The sequence below is a fragment of the Mobula birostris genome, chromosome 5 (assembly GCF_030028105.1).
Source record: "Mobula birostris isolate sMobBir1 chromosome 5, sMobBir1.hap1, whole genome shotgun sequence".
Lineage (NCBI taxonomy): Eukaryota > Metazoa > Chordata > Chondrichthyes > Myliobatiformes > Myliobatidae > Mobula > Mobula birostris.
Genome location: NC_092374.1, coordinates 29454651 through 29476425, shown reverse-complemented (window position 1 = coordinate 29476425; position 21775 = coordinate 29454651). Strand labels below are relative to the sequence as shown.

Sequence of the window (21775 nt, the reverse complement as noted above, 5' to 3'; positions counted from 1 at the left end):
TGCAAGCTGATGTGGCAGTATGCCAAAACTGTATTTAACTTCAATAAGGGTATCCAAAAGTGACAACAATGGGCCAGCTATAACTGTCCACACGACTAGTTGACTACTCATGCTAGAGTCATAGCCAAAGATTCACTCTGTCTTACGAGTGATGGGATGCGACATAAGAGCTAGCCATTAGCACACACAAACAATGCAACTTTGAGATGATCCATTATAGTACAATCATAGCCAATCACTGCCAAGTACCAGGATGGAAAAGTCAAGGGGAGTAAATTGAGAGCATAAATTGAAAAACAACACATTTTATCTGTTCACGTTGTTAAAACAAAAAAAAGAGCTAACTCGAATACGAGACAAGAAAATTAATGAGTGTAATAAAATTGATCCTCACATTCCAAGGCTAGAGGTATAGTGAAATAATGCCAGTCTCACAGAGCAACAAGAGGAATCCCGTGGAATGCCTACCTTTTGGTTTCTTCATCTGTGGCAAACTGCTGATCGTGGTCGCTTGAATTATTTCAACAACAATTTGATATCTGTTCAAGAGAAAGAATTTTAAACTACTTTGGCTTAAATAACATTTGTATTCATAATCTAGTGGTAATTTGATTAAATATGCACTGTACCACAGCCACAATATTAGAGTGCAAAAATCTTATATCTAAAACTATACATTAAGAAAAATGCAAAACAAACATCATGAAGATTACTATACCAATTATAATTGTGAAATATACTGGGGCATCTGATGCATTGGAAATTGTGGATTATAAGGCAAAGATGGAAACCACTTATCCAGCCCACCATCTCCCCTATTAAAGCATTTGACTGTATATTAATTTTTTTCCTTTTGGTTCACTGTCCTAGTCAGACAGTTATTTAATGTATTGAGGACCCAGAGGTTCCTGGCTATATTTCTAAATCTGTCATTTGTCAGTTTGCATTTATGTTGTTTAGTTACAAAGCAAAGCTTAACATTCTTTTCTATTCTACTTATATAATGCAATGACATCCCCTAACTTTTGTGCCAGAGCAAAAATTCCAGAGGTCTCCTAATTTGTGGACAAAGTCAGTCCTTTGTTACAAGTGGTTACTCTATGTACCTGTTGGATTATCTTGGTAGCAATTGGTAAACAGTCTAATGGAGAACCAAATTTGAGCATCTTGGAGTTGCACTCCGATAATGTGGCAAAATACTGCTTTTTAAAAAATCCTCTCTAACAGTATTGTGTGTATGCCCACCTCAAGGAAAGCAGCTGGCCAAAGGACTGCAGTAGGTTAAAGACGGAAGCTTATTGCTACTTCCTATATGGCAATTAGAGATAAGCAATGAAATGGTGGCTCAGCCTGTGGAACCCACATTCCCTGAATGAATTAAAAAAAGCTCAGTGATTAGGCATGGTCAAAAGTCATCTATTATCATCATCATACCTCCTACAGTCTCTCTCCTACCTAATACCACAAGTTTCGGTAGCTTTTTAAGAAAATTAGTTTTATTTGTCACCTGTACATCGAAACATACAGTGAAATGCGCCGTTTGCATCAATGACCAACGGAATCCAAAGATGTGGTGGGGGGGCAGCCCACAAGTGTCGCAAAACTTCCAACACCAACATAGCCTGCCGACAACTTACTAAGCCATACATCTTTGGAATGTAAGAGGAAACCAGAATATCATAAGAAAATCCATGCAGTCAAGGGGAGAACATACAAACTCCTTACAGACAGAAGGTTGCCAGCACTGTAAAATGGTTTGCTAATTGCCACTCCATTTTGCCACCCATGCCAAGGTGGCAAAGGTCTACTTTCCTTAAGTATTTTGGAAGGTTAAACAACATTTAAGCTGCTAGATTAAAAACAAGCTGTTGCATTTCTAAATCAAAAATCCAGAAGCTATGAAGTTATTAACTGATTTTAGAAGAGAGTGAAATCTTCCTGACATTACAGCTTTACATGATGAACAGCTACCAAATGCACTGTCTCCTCCCCACATTACCACACGCCTACTCTCTGCAAAAGAAAATCCATTAGAGCAACCCATTAAGAAAGATTTGTCCCTGAACAAAGTTTACAAATCTTTTTCCTGCTTTATTAATACTTCATGTTGTGCCTTACGGTCCACTCATAAAGGTCACTGACTTCAGGATGCCAAGATGAGATAAGTGCACATGTTGTTCATCTTGGTTGAGTGGTTCATGTTTTGGAAAACAAAAATGTACCTTTTTTTAAAAAAATAAGATGACCCCATCATGTCACATGCATGATGAACATAGCATTTACTGTTACTTCCTCCCTCCACACATATTGTTAGCCACTGGGGAATTATCTGCATAATTAAATCCACTTTAGAAGTGATTTCAAAATTATTGAAGCAACACACACAAAATGCTGGAGGAACTCAGCAAGCCAGACAGCATCAATGGAGAAAAGTACAGTCGATGTTTCGGGCCAAGACCCTTTGGCAGGACTGGAGAAAAAAAAAGATGAGCAGTAGATTTAAAAAGTGGGGGGAAGTAGAGGAGGGAGAAACACAAAGTGTTAGGTGAAACCGGGAGGGGGAGGGATGAAGCAAATAGCTGGGAAACTGATCGGTGAAAGAGATACAGGGCTGGAGAAGGGGGAATCTGAAAGGTGGGGATAGAGACCACGGAAAAAATAAAAGGAGAGGAGGAGCAGCAGAGGGAGGCAGTGGGCAGGCAAGGAGATAAGGTGAGGGAAGGAATAGGGGAAGGGGACTGATGAAGGACGGGGTGGGGGGGGGGCATTACCAGAAGTTCAAGAAATCGATGTTTATGCCATCAGGTTGGAGGCTACCCAGAGGGAATACAAGGTGTTGTTCCTCCAATCTGAGTGTGGCCTCATCGTGACAGTAGAGGCGGCCACGGATTGACACATCGCAATGGGAGTGGGAAATGGAATTAAAATGGATGGCCACTGGGAGATCCTGCTTCTTCTCGCAGATGGGAGTGTAGGTGCTCGGCGAAATGGTCTCCCAATCTACGTCGGATCTCACCAATATACAGGAAGCCACACAGGGAGCACCGGCAAGTATGACGTTGTGGCAATCTCTGAAACTTGGCAAAAGGATGGCTGCCATTGGGAGTTGAATATCCAAGGATATACAGTGTATCGGACAGATAGGGGTTAGTAGGCAGAGGGGGTGGTGTGGCCCTCTGTATAAAAAAAAATAATAAATCATTAGAAAGGAATGACATAGGATTGGAAGGTGTAGAGTCTCTATGGGTTGAGTTAAGAAATGGCAAGGGTAAAAGGACCCTAACAGCAGTTGTAAACAGGCCTCCAAACAGCAGCCAGGACACGGATTACAAATTACAGCATGAGATAGAAAAGGCATGTCAGAGGGGCAATGTCATGATAATCGTTGGGGATTTTAACATGAAAATGGATTGGGAAAACCAGACCAGTACTGGACCTCAAGAGAGAGAATTTGTAGAATGTCTAAGGGATGGCTTTTTAGAACAGCTTGTTGTTGAGCCCACTAGGAGATCAGCTATGCTGGATTGGGTGTTGTGCAATGACCCAGAGGTGATAAGAGACCTTAAGGTTAAGGAACCCTTAGAGAACAGTGATCACAATATGATTGAGTTCACTTTGAAATTTGAGAAGGAGAAACTAAATTCCAATGTGCCAGTATTTCAGTGGAATAAAGGAAATTACAATGGCATAAGAAGGGAACTGGCCAAGGTTGACTGGAAAGGGACACTAGCAGGAAGGACAGCAGAGCAGCAATGGCTGGAGCTTCTGCGAAAAATGAGGGAAGTGCAAGACAGATATATTCCAAATAAGAAGAAATTTTTGAATGGAAGAAGGATACTACCGTAGCTGACAAGTGAAGTCAAAGCCAAAGTAAAAGCAAAAAGAGAGGGCATACAAGGAAGCCAAAGCTAGTGGGAAGATAGAGGATAGGGAAACTTTTAAAAACTTGCAAAAGGAAACTAAGAAGGTCATTAGGAAGGAAAAGATGAATTATGAGAGGAAGCTGGCAACTAATATCAAAGAAGGGACGAAATCTTTTTTAAGTATATAAAGGGTAAAATAGAGTTGAAGGTAGATATAGGATCAATCGAAAATGACACTGGAGATATTGTAATGAGAGACACAGAGGTGGCAGAAGAACTGAATGCGTATTTTGCATCAGTCTTCACAGTGGAAGACGTCTGCAGTAATACCAGACATTCAAGAGTATCAGGGAAGTGAAGTATGTGCAGTGAAAATTACGTCTGAGGTGCTCAGGAAGCTTAATGGTTTGAGGGTGGATAAATCTCCTGGTCCTGATGGAATGCACTCTCGGCTTCTGAAGGAAGTAGCTGGAGAGATTGCGGAGGCATTAACAATGATCTTTCAAGAATTGATAGATTCTGGCATTGCACTGGATGACAAGAAAATTGCAAATGTTACTCCGCTATTTAAGAAGGGTGGGAGGCAGCAGAAAGGAAACTATAGACCTGTTAGCCTGACATCAGTAGTTGGGAAGTTGTTGGAATCGATTGTTCGGGATGAGATTACGGAATACCTGGAGGCACATGACAAGATAGGCCAAGGCCAGCATGGTTTCCTGAAAGGAAAATCTTGCCTGACTAACCTCATGCAATTCTTTGAAGAAATTACAAGCAGAGAAAAAAGGAGATGCAGTAGATGTGCTGTACTTGGACTTTCAGAAGGTCTTTGACAAGGTGCTGCATATGAGGCTGTTTAGCAAGATAACAGCCCATGGAATTACAGGGGAGTTACTAGAATGGATGGAACATTGGCTGATCGGCAGAAAACAGAGAGTAGGAATAAAGGGATCCTATTCTGGCTGGTTGCTGGTTACCAGTGGAGTTCCACAGGGGTCAATGTTGGGACCGCTGCTTTCTATGATGTATGTCAATGATTTGGAATATGGGATTAATGGATTTGCGGCTAAATTTGCTGATGATATAAAGGTAGGTGGAGGAGCAGGTAGTGTGGAGGAAACAGAGAGCCTGAAGAATGATAGCTTAGGGGAATGGGTAAAGAAGTGCAAATGAAATACAACGTTGGAAAGTGTATGGTCATGCACTTTGCTGGAAGAAATAAATGGGCAGACTATTATTTAGATGGGGAGAGAATTCAAAATGCAGAGGTGCAAAGAGACTTGGGAGTCCTTGTGCAAGATACCCTAAAGGTTAACCTCCAGGTTGAGTCGGTGGTGAAGAAGGCCAATGCAATGTTGCCATTCATTTCTAGAGTATAGAATATAAGAGCAGAGATGTGATGTTGAGGTTCTATAAGGCACTTGTGAGACCACACTTGGGAGTATTGTGTGCAGTTTTGGGCTCCTTATTTTAGAAAGGATATACTGACATTGGAGAGGGTTCAGAGAAGACTCACAAGAATGATTCCAGGAATGAAAAGGTTACCGTATGAAGAATGTCTGGCAGCTCTTGGACTGTATTCCCTGGAGTTCAGGAGAATGAGGGGAGATCTCATAGAAGCATTCCAAATGTTAAAAGACCTGAACAGATTAGATATGGCAAAGTTATTTCCCACGGTAAGGATTCCAGGACAAGAGGGCACAACTTCAGAATTGAAAGATGTCCATTTAGAACAGAGATGCGGAGAAATTTCTTTAGTCAGAGGGTGGTAAATCTGTGGAATTTGTTGCCACGAGCAGCTGTGGAGGCCAAGTCATTGGGTGCATTTAAGGCAGAGATAGGTAGGTTCTTGATCAGTCAGGGCATCAAAGTGTATGGGGAGAAGGCAGGGGAGTAGGGATGACCAGAAGAATTGGATCAGCCCATGATTGAATGGTGGAGAAGACTCGATGGGCCGAATGGCCTACTTCTGTTCCTGTATCTTATGGTCATATAGATACAGTAAAGGACCTCAAGAGACTCTCAGATTAAGTGTCGCCTCACCTGGAAGGACCCTTTGAAGCCCTGAATAGTAGTGAGGGAGGAGATAGAGCAGCGCATCACGCGCCTGCGCAGCCCTCCGGTGAAAAATTATATCGTATCTGTTAAATAGGGGCCGTGGACAATTCTGATTTGATGGAGAATGGACGTGAAAGCACAGAGGAACATTTGGAGAAATTTCTGAAACGCTCGTTCGCTGCTGTCGTTACTGCGTGGTCGGGAATCTTTCGGAGGGTAGGCCTCAAAATCCCTGGCTTTGCCTGCTGTTGGCGACCAAGGTTGAGGTCGAATCATTCGGACAGAGATGGCGCTCGGTACTCGGTGTCGGAGAGCTGATCAGAGCTCGAAGTTTTCGGATGATTCAGAGTCGGACTGTGGTCGGCATGGCAGGGAGAGTTCTTCCTTCTCCCATCTGCGTGAGATGTGGGACATTTGAGAGACTTTGAACTTTTACTGTGCTGATGGACTTCTTCATCAAGTTTTGGTATTGTTGGACTGTTGTAACTATATGTTATAATTATGTGGTTTTGTTAGTTTTTTCAGTGTTGGTCTATCCTGTGTTTTGTGATATCACACCGGAGGAAATAATGTATCATTTCTTAATACATGCATTACTAAATGACAATAAAAGTGGACTACGTGTCTTCATAATCTAATATAGGAGCAGGTGTAGCACTGGTTCTGCTTGCAAAGGTTAAGTACCAGGACAGAGATCAGTGGGGAGGGATGAATTATTGAATTTAGAGAAGAAACTTGCAACAATGATTGATGAGGTAATAATATATACTGCAGATGATACATCCAGAAATTACATTATGCTGAATGAATGTATTTTAAAAATTCTCAAAACAGAAGGTAATTCTGTTCCACTCCACTTTGGGCTTAAATGTGATACCTAATGTAATTAATTGGGTAACTAATTAGAGAGAGAAAGGAGAAGCACTTCCAACCAACAACAGTAAAACTGTAGATGCTGGAAATCCAAGTAACACACACAAAATGCCAGAGGAACTCAGCAGGCCAGGCAGCATCCATGGAAAAGAGTATAGTTGACATTTCGGGCCGAGACCCTTTGGCAGGCCTGGAGAAAAAAAAGATGAGAGTAGATTTAAAAGTTGTGAGAGGGGAGGGAGAAACACAAGGTGATAGGTGAAACTGGGGGGGGGGGGGGCGCTAGGAAGTTGATTGGTGAAAGAGATACAGGGCTGGAGAAGGGGAAATCTAATAGGAGAGGGCAGAAGGCCATGGAGGAAAGAAAAAAGTTCTCAAACTTCCAGTAATGGCCCCCCACTCCTTCACAATTCCTCATCCCCTTTTCCCTCTCTCACCTAACCTCCTTGCCTGCTCATCGCCTCCCTCTGATGCTCCTCCCCCTTTTCTTTCTTCTATGGCTTTCTATCCCCACCTATCAGACTCCCCCTTCTCCAGCCCTGCATCTCTTTCAACAATCAACTTCCCAGCTCTTCACTTCATCCCTCACCCTCCCGGTTTCATCTATCACCTTGTGTTTCTCTCTCCCCTCACTCTTCTTTTCTCCAGTCTTGAAGGGTCTCAGCCCAAATCGTCAACTGCACTCTTTTCCATAGATGCTGCCTGGCCTGCTGAGTTCCTCCAGCCCTTCTCACCATCCATTTCCTATCATTTTAAAAAGCGCCATTAAGAAATTTGCCATGCCAGAGTGGCTCTGCAAGCAGAAGCACTAAGTCAATATTACCTCAAAAAAAATTCAGTGAAGCACATTGGAATATCACAGCAATTCAAAAGACAAAATTACCTTAACAAATAATCAACTGAACCAGCTAATTACTCTTGAAGTTTCTGATTCTCCAGAGCTCAAATATCTTTAGAAATATCAAAAAGTTGCAGAAACCTTGCGTTGGGTTGGGCTCTAGAATTGTTATTCTTCTTGTAATTTAACTTTATTATGCTTGTTTGTATTCTTATATAACCACCTGTATACCTGTAAATGTTCAGTGAGTTTTTCAGTGGTTACAGTTGCCTCTGTATTTTCAGTGGTGGGTATCAAATTACCTGAATCTGGTTATCTGATTGGTTAATGTTATCAATGAATTTAATATCATCTATGGTCTTGTATAAGAAGGCCAGACCATTTTTGTTTGCTCTTTTCCCCTCCACGTCTTTCCTGCCTGCTCTTCCTTTTCCCCTTCTCTCCTTTCTTTCCTCTTTGCCTCTCACCGAGCTTCTTGCTTTCAATTCCCTGCCCTTGTAACCCTTAATAAAATTATCATAAGAAACAAGTTTTATGCCTCATTCTTAGCTTCCAAAGAACCTCTGGATCGCAAAAAGCAAAATTTGTTAAGATTTTTGTAGCAATTTTTCTGTTCCAGCCTCAAGGAACCACCAATGATTAGGAAGCAAAGCAAAAACTGTACATAAATGTTACTTCAACAATCAGTTCTTATTGCAAAGTAGAGAACAATCTCTTATCAAACATGACCTACAGGAGCACAACAGTGTGTTCTTGCTGAAAGGTTTGGAAGGAGGAAAATGAGGGTACAAAGGATTGGAATGTATCAATTTATATTCACAAATATTTACAAAACCCCTATATTTTTCTCTGAAATGCAGGTAAACCTGATCACTACAAAAAAAAAAGTTATTATGGTCATAAGTCAGAAGGCTTAAAATATGTTTCATTTATTACACTGATACAGCCCTGAGGGAGCAGCTCAATTTTTATGAAGACTAGTCATCCTTGTTTAAGAGTAATTTCTCTTTTGCATTAGTTTTTTTTTTGTCAAGGATATGAGACAAGTAATGGAAAATGAAATTTGCTCCACATGTAATATTTCATGTCTGTATTGGGCAGATTGCCAGTTTCAGTGAAAAGGTTTAACTCTTTGTCAACACCTACCATCTGAAAGAATATTGCAAGGAACATACACTGCTGGAAGAACTCAGCAGGTCAAGCAGCATCTAGAGGCAAAGCAATTATCATAAACATGAGAAAATCTGCAGATGCAGGAAATCAAAAGCAACCCGCAAAAAATACTGGAGTAACTCAGCAGGTCAGGCAGCATCTATGGAAATGAATAAACAGTTGACATTTTGGGTTGAGATCTTCCTCAGGACTCAACTGCTCATCAAAAACCTTAATCCACTAAAATATGGAAAGGAATGTTCACCATGGTGCTGATAAACCTTTACCGGACAGTACAAAGATAAAGCAGCTGTCAAATGCTTCTTTACTAACATGAGAAAATATGCAGAAGCTGGAGGTCCAAAGCAACACATGAAAGATGCTGGAGCAACTCAGCAGGCCAGGCAGCATCTATGGAAAAAAGTAAACAGTCCAGGTTTCCGGCCAAGACACTTCATCTGGAGTCCTGATGAAGGGTCTTATCCCAAACATCAATTGTTTCAGCAACACACATCGAAGTTGCTGGTGAACGCAGCAGGTCAGGCAGCATCTGTAGGAAGAGGTGCAGTCGACGTTTCAGGCCGAGACCCTTCGTCAGGACTAACTGAAGGAAGAGTGAGTAAGGGATTTGAAAGTTGGAGGGGGAGGGGAAGATCCAAAATGATAGGAGAAGACAGGAGGGGGAGGGATGGAGCCAAGAGCTGGACAGGTGATAGGCAAAAGGGGATACGAGAGGATCATGGGACAGGAGGTCCGGGAAGAAAGACGGGGGGGGCGGGGGGGACCCAGAGGATAGGCAAGAGGTATATTCAGAGGGACAGAGGGAGAAAAAGGAGAGTGAGAGAAAGAATGTGTGCATAAAAATAAGTAACAGATGGGGTACGAGGGGGAGGTGGGGCCTTAGCGGAAGTTAGAGAAGTCGATGTTCATGCCATCAGGTTGGAGGCTACCCAGACGGAATATAAGGTGTTGTTCCTCCAACCTGAGTGTGTCAATTGTTTACTCTTTTCCACAGATGTTGCCTGGCTTGCTGAGTTGCTCCAGCATCTTGTAAATGCTGCTCTACTGCTGACGTCCCAATGTGTGAACATCACCAATAGCCTGCCCTGGTCCAGCCATGTTGGTGTCACCGCCAACAGAGCTCACCAGCACATCAACGTCCTCAAGAGGCTCAAGAAATCTGGCATGATTCCATCGACTCTGATCAATTTTTGTTGAGGTACCATAGTAAGCATTCTACTTGGATGCATAAAAGCTTGGTATGTTAGCTGCTCTGCATATGACAGCAAGAATCTGCAGAGAGTTGAGGGCACAGCTCAGCACATCACAGGAGCCAGCCCACCCCATATGGGCTCTGTCTATACTTCTTATTGTCTTAGTAAAGCAGGCAGTATAATCAAAGACCCCACCTACCTCGGACATTCTCTCTTCTTTCCTTTCTTATTGGGCAGAAGATACAAAATCTTAAGTGGCTGATCTTTTATCCTCATATTTACTATATTCTCACAAATGGGAAATAGCATCAAGACCCCTCAGAACCCAAGATGTTTCAATAAGATCATCTCATATTCTTCTAAACTCAAGACAGCATTCTGCTCAATCTAAAACTTCACATATGAACCCATTCTGCATAACGTTTTGCCTGGAAGCAGATTCAATTGGAACGGAATTGTGAACATACTTGAAGGGATGCAGGTGGTGAAGAAGGTATAAACTGGATACTAAATGGAAAACAGCAGGAATGGTGCTAATTAGACAGCTCTTTCAAAAAAAGGCATCTAGGCGCGATGAGGGGAATGAACTCATCATGTGCTGCAGTATTACACATAATTGCACATGGTAATTTATGTCTTAGATGTGTACAGGAGATCAGGGAACACTGCTGCCTGGTAGAACATGAATTTTCTGCCAAGTTTAAGTCCTAGATCTTCAAGCACTTTTTCCTCAGTCAACCAAATGCTACGCTGGTGCATTGAAGACAATGTATTTTATCATCAACGTCTGCGGTTTGTTGAACGATGGCTCCTAAGATATGGGAAGTCGGGCATTGCAGGGCAGCATTTCGTACATGGTTCAGGTTGGCGGAGGTTTACGATTAGGGTTAGGAGTAGAATTTAACTTTGAAGAACATTTCTTTGAATTCAAGGGCTGTTGTGAATGCTGTAATGAATGAACTGATGATCACTTGGAGCTTGGCCTTAGAATGTGTGCAGACACAGTTGCCCCTTGTATTCAGCAACTCAGTTTATGAGATTAGGGGGATTTTGGTTATAGAGACTTTGGCACCATAGGAGAACAGCTTCCTGAAGATTAGTTCCTCTCCAGTATAAAGCTTATTTTAGAAGAGGTACAGCATTACAATAATGAAAGACAAAAATGTACAACAGACTTGGCCAACAACTTCCTTCACCAAAGTTGGCTTAGTTGCAAAATTTGTTGGCTACAATCTTAGAAAGGGAGCAGCAATGGCTTCTCTCACTGAAAGGATAGGAGAACCAATATCTGTGTCAACTCCCAGACCAACATCCCCAGCATTCAGGTCCTAATTATACTCTTTCTATTCCACTGGGAACGCCATGTCATACACATGCCTTCTACCAATTCCTGAGTACTATCACAGAAAGAGATTACTAAGCACATAGAGGAAACGAAAAGCTCCTTCAAAAAATATTGTAGTACCTTCCACTAGCTCCTGTTAATTTCTGAATCATGACCACTCAATGTGGAAAAGGAACATTTGGGATAGCTGCAAGATTCTTGGATTTATTAATTGAGAGTGTACCAAAGCCCATTATTAACTGCAGAAATGGGCCACCACCCTATGTCTCCTGTCAGGTAATTCTTACCCAGTCTGTGGTTCACTTATTGATCTCATCAAACACTTCAAGACACACAGAGTTGGAGCAGGTCACCCTTGAGCCTGAAGGATAGCCTGAGAAGTATCATCAGACTAGATTTGACAAGACATGAATTTCCAAATGAGGTTTCAACAGTGCAAACAAAGTCACAAAATAATTCTGCAATCATTGATCCAACCCATAGCACAGTAGTGTAGTAGCTAGCATAATGCTTTACAGCACTACTGATCCGGGTTCAATTCCTGCCACCATCTGTAAGCAGTTAGTCCACTCTTCCCATGACCACACTGGTTTCCTCCAGGACCTCCGGTTTCCTCCCACATTCCAAACACATACGGAATAGTAAGGGTTAGTGAACTGTGGGCCTGGTGACACCTGCATGCTTACCCCAGTACATATTCGGACTGTGTTGGTCATTAATGCAAACAACACATTTCAGAAATAAAGCTGATCTTTAAATATAGGCAGCAAGTTTGCAAGCAGCAAAGATTGATGTGATTATGCCTGTAGTCTTTGTCCTGATTTCAACAGGGCTCCATTCATTTTAATGATCATTTACCCACTTATTTTGAAACACCCTCTAAAGCAGGGGTTCCCAACCTTTTTATGCCATGAACCAATACCATTAAGCAAGGGATCTTAATCTAAAGCAAAGACTTGTTTCTAACAATAAGGCAGGGATCTTTCGCTGAATGGCAGATCTAAAAGAAAACCACACGCTGTCATCAGAAAACTGGGCATTAAGATTAGCAATCTCTTAGTTCCTTGCCAACTATCGGTATTTTATCACAGCTGGATCCTGAGCTTCAGCAGTCCATTATTTGATAGATAAGTAGAGTAAAAGCCTGGCTCACTGAGTAAAGTACATTGCTAATAGAAATCTACAGTATGTAACTGTATTGTCAATGATATCATGGCAGGACACTACCAAATATCATTTACCAGTCTCAGGCTTCTCTAATTATGAAGTCAGTGGACTAAGGATAACACTCAGGCACTGTACATAATTATTAAACTGTACAGATAATGGATGAAAAATGTAACTGGTTCATTTTCATTCATTTAAGCAACAGAAGAAAATCAATACTGGATGGGTCATTGATACAGGATTAAAAGTGGGTCTTTGTCGGTTATTATATTCTCTCCTCTATGAATGTTTTATGAATTTGAGAATTAACTATGGGAAGTGAGTACTCGATGTAGGTTGGCAATTTAATGCAATAACAAGTGAGTGTTGTTGCACTGTCAGTATGGGTTGCTTTATGATGAGATATAAACGTGAGGGTCTATCTATCTTCTGAGGTGGAAAAATAAGATCTCATGGCATCGTAAGTGCATTGCTTGTGGCCCAGATACTACTTATCCCTCTGAACATGACTAAAACGGATTATCCAGTCAGTAATCTCATTGTCCGCCAAGAGATTTCCTACATAGCTATGTTGCTGCATGTCTTTACAATCCAGACCTTGTATTTAAAATATTCAGTAGCTGTAAGGTTATTTGGATCATTCTGAGGTAATAAAAGATAAAATATAAGCACAAGTTCTACACTTTCTTTATGCATCTGACAATATACCTGTGATGCTGCTGGAGGTTTTTCACTACCCCAGTGCATATGATAATAAAGTCAATTTCAACTTTGACTAAAAAATGAATGCTTCCTTTCTAAAATTACTAATACTTACTATCCTAGAAATCATGAAATTGAGATGTGTCCAAAAATGTCAGCAGAATAGCAATATGGATTAATTGTTAAAATAACTTGCAAGTACAAATGTCTGAACTTTGCAAAAAGCTTTACAGTTAATGGTATACTTTGGAAGTGTAGTTATTTCCATAATAAGATATGCACAGTGAACTTGAAACCTGCTAACAGCAATGTGATAATACACAAATAATCTATCCTCATGAGTTCATTGAGGAATAAATTCTAAGACAGAACATTTGCATAATCCAAATAAACACGAGAGACCTTAGATGCAGGAGATCTTGATCAACACACACACAAAATGCTGGAGGAACTCAGCAGCTCAGACAGCATCTATGAAGGAAAACAAAGCATTGACGCTTCAAGCCAGGATGGTCGTGGTCCAAAACACTGTTTGTTCATTTTCCTCCATCGATACTGCCTGACCCATTGACTTCCTCCAGCATTTTGTGCTTGTTGATCTATTTGTGTAACCCACTAGCCTTTCTCCAACTCCCACTCATCTTTGTAGTAGTAAGTCTATTATTTGAACTGGAAAGACAGGATACCCTATGATTTAGCATCCGATCTAAAAGTCTAGGAGCTCAGTGAGGCAGGACTGCTGAGGACTAACTCCACCCTGTGCTCAAATCTTTGGATTAGGAGTTGAACTCAGGACCTTCTCCACTCCTGAGATAACAAAGCTACAGCATGGCTGACACGCTCAGGATGTCAAAAAGAAAGCAACATTAAGAGTCAAGATTTTTCCTTTTTAGTTCCAATACAAAATGCAGAATTTAAAAAAGTACAATTTGTGCTAATTCTCATTTTTGAGCTGAATATGTTCACCATGGAAGTCATGGGCTTAAAGTATCTCTTTATGTGAGTGAATATGGATAATTCAGGAAGGACCCAAGTTATAGGGAAAGGTTGAACAGGTTAGGACTTCATTCGCTGGAGTATAGAAGAATGAAGGGAGATTTAATAGAGGTAATTATGAGGGGTATAGGTAGGATAAATGTTAGCAAGCTTTTTCCACTGAAGTTAGGCGAGACTAGAAATAGAGGTCATGGGTTTAGGATGAAAAATGAAACGCTTCAAGGGAACACGAGGGGGAGCTTCAGTCCGAGGTCCAGCAGAAGTGTTGGATGGAGGTTTGCTTTCAGAAGTTAAGAGAAACTTGGATTGGTACATGGATGGGAGGCCTATTGAGGGCAATGGACTGGGTGCAGGTTGATGGAACTAGGCATGGACTAGATGGGCTGAAGAGCTGTTTCTGTGCTGTAGAATTCTGTGACTCTAAGGAATTCTAGTGAAGACAGCCTGCTTTTCCATGGTGGTTGGCAAACAAATTTGAGCTGAAGAATATGTAATAAATCAGCGTGGAAAAGAAATAGTGATCTGAGAGACCTGCAGAGCAAAAATGGGAGAGTAACTGGACAAGGCCCTATGAAGGATGAAAAGATTTGGTCACAGAAAAGGAAATTATATTTGGAGTATCCAAGTCGATCATCACACATGCTGATTCTAGACCTCTTATTAGAAGTGTAGGACGTGGAAACAGGCCCTTTGGATAACTCATCCATGATGACCCAGGTGCCTACTTGAGCTGATCAAACCTTTCAGCATTTTGCTCATTTCTCTATAAGCCGTGCCCAGCACATAATTCTCCGTAACTTCCTCCATCTCCAGTGGGATCCCACCCGCCCCCCCCCCAACTTCTTGCTTTCCACAGGGATTGCTCTCAACGCGCCTCCCTTGTCCATTCATCCCTCCCCACTGAAAGTTAAAGAAAGCTAGTTTCCTTAAACATATGCAACACACACAAAACGCTGGAGGAACTCAGCAGGCCAGGCAGCTTCTATGGATAAAGAGTACAGTTGACATTTCAGGCCGAGACCCTTCAGCAGGACTGGAAAAATAGATGAGGAGTCAGAGTAAGAAGGTGGGGGGAGGGGAGGAAGAATCACAAGGCGAAAGGTGAAACTGGGAGGAGTGAAGTAAGGAGCTGGGAAGTTGATTGGTGAAAGGGATACAGGGCTGGACAATGGGGTATCTGATAGGAGAGGACAGAAAGCCATGGAAGAAAGAAGAAGGGGGAGGAACGCCAGCGTCAGTCAACATGACTTGGTCCGAAATGTCAACTGTACTCTTTTCCATAGATGCTGCCAGGCCTACTGAGTTCCTCCAGCATTTTGTGTGTGCTGCTTGGATTTTCAGCATCTGCAAATTTTCTCTTGTTCCTTAAATATGTATTGAGATCTAAAAAATCAATTTGGAATCTCTCAATGCACTGCAGAGAATGATGAGTCTCAGAGGTAGAAAAGAAAGCAAGTGTGTATATAGTGGAACTTAAGTGGACCCCACAGAACTCTCCTCTGGTTAATGCCTACCATCTAAGATATTGCAAGCTGCATTACTTAAAAGAGTCAGCAGATAGCAGATTACAAAACACTCTCATTCACTACACGACTTTAGCTAATCCAAAAATCCTTCAGTGACATCAACGTCATCGCAGGTTTTTCACAAGTCAGTGCTCACCAGCAGGGTCAGTCATTGTTTGCAATATTTAACCAAAGAACTGAAGACAAATTTTCAATTTGCACCTCTACTAGCTTCTCAAGCTTCCAAAATAACACGTTATTAAGCCTTCATCAATCAAACCAGCACTGATGTAAACACAATAAAAATGTGAAATTCCACTATAACTGGTGACTATTTTTAATAAAACATCTCACTTGGAAGAAGGGAGAAAATGGAAGTAAAAGGAGGAGGGGAAAGGAAAGTTTCTGCAAGCTACATCCCTGTGAAGGTTCACAGTACAAATAAAACTGAGTAGCAATTTAAATGAATGTCAGCATTCAGCTTTGAGATCCTAATACAACCTTGCCTTACAGTTACTAGCCCTTTCCAAATGTTTCCACCATGCCTCACAAGGAGCAGCTGCTTTTCAAATGTGAAAATGTATTTGATGCTGGCAGTTCTTTAAGTCTCTTCACTTGGTCTTACAAAATCAAAGAATATTATGACAGCCAATTCAATAAAGTATCCAAGTCTCAATCATCAAACATGCACATTATATCACTTCAAGAGTTTGTCCCACTTTAAAAAAATGTTGCAAGTGTTTTTATCCCCATCATCTTTTCAGGTAATTCATTCTAAGGGCCAAGTATCCCTCAGATGAGCCATAATTTGTGTAATTCTATACCCCTTAATAACTGATCTCGATGCAAAGACAAGCAAGTCCTTCCTTCTGAGAGCCTCAATTTTGTGCAAGTCATTTGAATCCCTGCACAAGTTCTTTTGTTCCAAAGAAAACAACTTCAGGTCACCAGGGATTGTATGGACTATTCCTGCTTCTGTTTTTATGTCTTTATGTTTACTCAGCAAGACCAAAGTTCTTTGTGCCACCTTTATGTCTATCTACTTAGTTCTTGAATACTTTATAACAGCCTAAAACGTTCCATTTCGCTCATTTTCACACGGCCAATTTTTCTACCATCTGTAAACTTAATCCAGTTTTATCTTATACTTTTGCACTACAGACATCTTTCTCACAAACACTTTAAATTTCAGACACCATGCTATGCCCAAACTTAAACCATATTTGTTTTAAATTTATTGAGGTACAGTGCAGAATAGGCCCTTCACCCAGCAATCCCCAGTTTAATCCTAGCTTAATCATGGGACAATTTTTATAATGACCAATTAACCTAACAATCGGGACTATGGGAGAAAAATTGGAGGACCTGGAGGAAAACCACGTAGTCAGGGGGCGAATGTATAAACTCCTTACAAGCAGTGGCAGGAATTTAACCTGGGTCACTGGCACTGTAAAGTGATGTGCTGACCACTACGCTACCATGCCACCCCGTATGCAGCGTGCAGTTCAGCAGTCTGTGGAAACAGACCAGTTTCACATTCAGGTTCAGCTTTCACAAATGAAGAGCCGCAGAGTAGTGCTTCATCTGAAGGTACAATTGCCTTGAGCGAGACAGAGTGAGCAGCTAGTGCAATGACCTAGATTCAATTCCGATCTCCAGTGCTGTCTGTGTGGAGTATTCACATTCTCTTTGGGTACCCTCTGGGTGCTCCAGTTTCCCCTCCCATCCCCGTGACCGGCAGGTTGGAAGGTTAATTGGCCACTGTAACTAGTCCCCGGTGTGTAGGTGAGTGATGGAACCTGGAGGGGAGATGCTGAAAATTAAGTGGGATTAGTAGAAATGAGGGATTTGATATCCAGCATGGATTGGGAAGACCAAAGGGTCCATTTCCATGCTATATGACTAAGAAAATTAGATTGTGTCCTAACTATGCTTGCAAGTAAGCTGACTGTGCAGTAGTTCAAGTTCCACTATAACTTATTTCAATGGTGTAAATGCTGAACATTTCATTCAGCAAACGCAATGGAACCCAATTGATATTGTTTCTGTTTAAATATTAAGGAGTATTCACAGCTACATTTGCTGTATTTAAGTGTGGCAAATGTGCAATTCGAGAAATACAGTAGAAAATAAATATACAATAAAATGCAAGCAATTTAAATATGTGTCCTGTGTTCCGCCTGAAGTAATTCAATTTCAAATAAAAATTCATTTAAGCACTTACATTTTCTGCAGTGTTAAAAATTGTAAAATCTAGCTGCTAATGCTACATTGCACCTGAGGTACTGTGTACCCAAAACTGGAGGATATGCTCAAAGCATTCTTGGAAAAAAAGGCAGAATCCTCATGAACACTTGGGAATCTCTGTCGCGTGAATGGAGCATTCAGACTGGCAGAAAGAACTTCAGCTTCTTGCATTGGAAGCCCTTTATAAACTGAGGAAGGAACAGACCAGGTCACAGACACCCTCATTCTGCCACATCAGAAATTCACCATCCTACTTGCAGAAGTCTGGTTCCCACACTGGCCTCATCAATCATCTCAGGACACATAAAAACAGAGTAGAGGCAAATCACCCACAATCCCAAGGGCTGCTCACAAAAAAGACACCAAAAATGAACCAATTCAAAATTCTCCTAACCAGAACCATGAGCAGAATTGATCTACTGCCATGCTGGTTTTAGGTCAGGAGTGATCCAGTCCATTCAGATCATGAACTGGTACAGAGGTTCATGGTAATCATAATCTTATGTGTATCACACCAAAGTTACAGTATGCTTTTATTCTCTCTATACAGTAGTTGCTTGTTCAGCCATTTTCTCACATTGCACTGATATCAAATAAATGGAAATCGTACATTAATGGAACTCCACACTTAACACCTTTTTGTATTTGTACAATATATTTCTTTTGCCCGACACCGGCTCCCTAGGCCTGAGCAGACGTAGTAAGTGGTACAATATACTTCACAGTACTCAAATGCTTAAGCAAGAAAACAGGTGCAGAGCCATGAAGGAGTTTAAAACCTTGGTAAAACTAGTACTCACAGTGACACTAATTACAGCCAAAAAGTGGTTGTTGCAAACATGGAAAGGTTATTATTACCTCAGCTGCTTTAAAAATTCCACATCACAGCTGCCGTTGATAAGTTTGATGAACTCCTCATAGGAAGGGGCATAAGTGTAGGCCTTCTTGTGATGTTCATTCACTTGCTCCCTGCGTTCCATCTGGGTTAGCAGCATTCGATTAATGTAGTCAGGGTCACTTAGCAGTTCTACCATTGGTTTTAGTACTGTGAACAACAAACTCAAGTTTAGAATGGAGGCAGTCCTAAACACAGCTCTAAATCGATTTGCAATTCGATGCTCAAAAAGGGCAGAATTTCTAATTTTTTTTTTATCAATTATGACTAAAGAACATGAAATAGCTTTTGTTTCCATATCCCCTCCCAGAAAGGCATGAGTTTGACAAGAAGTGAAAATGAAGAAATGGCAGATGTTGGAAACCTGAAATAAGAACAGAAAATGTTGGGAACACTCAGATCAGTCAGCATTTACTATTTCTATTTGAATTTGACCAGCACTGACAGCCTGGCTGTAGCAGAGGCAAACAAAGGGTCAGAGTCTGCAGCCAATGTCCTGAAGTTTCCACTTAAATCTACCGTGGTTTCAGTGGAATTTGCCTAATATGGTTGCAAGTAAAAAAATCAATTGTGCTTTTGTGATTTCTTTTTGCATTCATTTGTAAAGAAAAACATGTTGCAAGCAAGGCCTTAAGTCTTAGATGGTTCTGATTAAAGTTTTTTTCCCACTTGAAACATCATCTTATTTCTCTTTTCACAGATGCCGTTTGGCCTTCTGAGTATTTCCAGCATTTTGACCAAAGTATAAGTAAGCTTTAAAACCAGGTTACACAAAGTTGATGGATCAAAATTAACTTGAAATGCTTACTATTTAGTATAAACTAATTTACTTCTATATTGATCAAACTTAAAGTTTCCATTCAAATATATTAAAAGGATGTATACTAAAAGCATATTAAAAGGATTTTTTATAAAACAAGTTGCAAAATGCTGTCTGTGTAGAAAGCCAGTGTATTGATGATAAGTAAAACTTAAGGAAAAACTTATTTCCTTTTTTTATAATTTATTTTTTATTGAATTTCATCATCAAACAAACATTTCCATAAGATGTATTTCAGACACTGTACATATATATCATATAATCATATTTGTCATAAATCATGAGGTGTTATGTAGTTAAACCATTTTTTCCAGTATGAATAAAATTGTTCCAACTTATGATTAACAGATGCTGTTATCTTCTCCATTTTGTAAATGTCCATTGTAATTTCCATCCATACATTTAAAGTTGGGCTCTCCTGTGATAACCATTTCCTGGTAAGGGTCTTTTTACTAGCCACCAGCAGTAAAAAAAATTAAGGAAGATATAACAAGATGATATCTAATTCCTTTTCTTGGTCTGAGTTCAAGGATTGAATCTATTAAAATGAATATACTGCCCAGAAAAATCTATTTCCAAATTGTAAAAGTGAAGTTTTAATCGAGAAAATGATCCCAAATTTGTTAACTGCCAAAATATTTAGGTTTTAGTATTTTATAAACATGTTCATATGCATTATAAAATCCAAAATAATGAAAACATGAACCAAATAACTGAAAAGCAAAAACTGATTGATGGGCTTTGAGGGGGAAGGGAGGCAAAAGGGGAAGAGTGAAAAGGAGGAAGAGTCCACATTCCTCAACTTTCCTCATATGTTAGAGTGAGCAATTTCAAGTTCCTGGATGTCAATATCTCTAAGGATCTAACCTGGACCCAACATATCTATGCAGCTATAAATAAGGCATGACAGTGGCTAGATCTCATTTGGAGTTTGAGGAGTTTTGGTACGTCACCTAAAACAATCAAAAGTTTGTACAAATGTACCATGGAGAGCATTCCAACTGGCTGCATCTCCCACTGGTATTGGGGGGCGGGGGGGGGGAGGAGGACGAGGCTACTGCACAGGATCAAAGTAAGCTGCAGAGAGTTGTAAACTTAGTCAGCTTCATCATGGGCACATTAGTATCAAGAACATCTTCAAGAAGCAATGCCTCAACAAGGCAGCACCTATCATTAAGGACTGCCATCACCCAGGTCATGACTTGTTCTCATTGCTACCATCAGGAAGGAAGTACGGGAGCCTGAAGGCACACACTCAACCATTCAGGAATAGCTTTTTCCCCTCTGACACCTGAATTCTGAATGGACATTGAGCCCATGAACACAACCTTGCTAGATTTTTCTGTTTTTTGCACTACCTATTTAATACCTCTGTTCTGTCTGCTTTGAGATTTATTAAGTCATTACATTGATCATAGGCATTTAGTCAAAGCCATTTTCATATTTATTTTGAAAACAAACTCAGCTTTATCCAGGTTGAAAATATCTAAGCAACTTGCAACCAATTATTTCTATGCATGTTGAGGAGAAAACTAATGGAGGGGAAATGATAGTAGACATTACAAAAGATATAATAAAGGAAGATTTGGAAAAGAGTGACAGGACTTGTCAATGCCAGCATAGACAACCTGCTGGAGTTGTCCATTGTGTCTAGTGTTCCTGATGCGGCCTCAACTTCATTGTCAAACCCATCGTAAATTGGGGGATTGCTCCATCAAGCACCTCCACCCATTTGCTAAAATCAGAACTTCCCAGTGCCCAAACATTTTAATTCACATTCTGACATGTCGGTCCATGATCTCTTCTTGTGTTACGATGAGGCCACCATCAGTGTGGAGAAGCAACACCTTATATTCTAAATAGCCTCTAACATGATGCAATAAACATTGTTTCGCCTTCTAGCTAAAAAAAATCCCTCTCCCTTTCTTCTATTTCCCACCCTTGCTTCTTAACTCTGCTCATCTGCCCATCGCCTCCGCCTGGGTCCCCTCCTTCCTCCCATTCTCCTATAGTCCACTATCCTCTCCTATCAGATTCCTTCTTCTTCAACCACTTGCCTTTCCTACCTGCCTGGCTTCACTTATCTATCTATCTTCCTGCCCT

General features: G+C 40.8%; 1 protein-coding gene across 6 annotated transcripts in view; it reads right to left on the bottom strand.

Annotated features, from left to right (window-relative positions):
• Positions 1–21775, bottom strand: part of snx25 (sorting nexin 25) — a 309072-nt gene that overhangs the window by 139879 nt on the left and 147418 nt on the right. For all 6 annotated transcript variants that reach the window (XM_072257752.1, XM_072257750.1, XM_072257754.1 and 3 more), the window contains exons 6-7: positions 18816–19002; positions 469–539 (exon numbers count right to left, since the gene is read on the bottom strand). In XM_072257752.1, coding sequence (XP_072113853.1) covers positions 469–539; positions 18816–19002 — 258 coding nt within the window. The remainder of the gene's footprint in view (positions 1–468; positions 540–18815; positions 19003–21775) is intronic.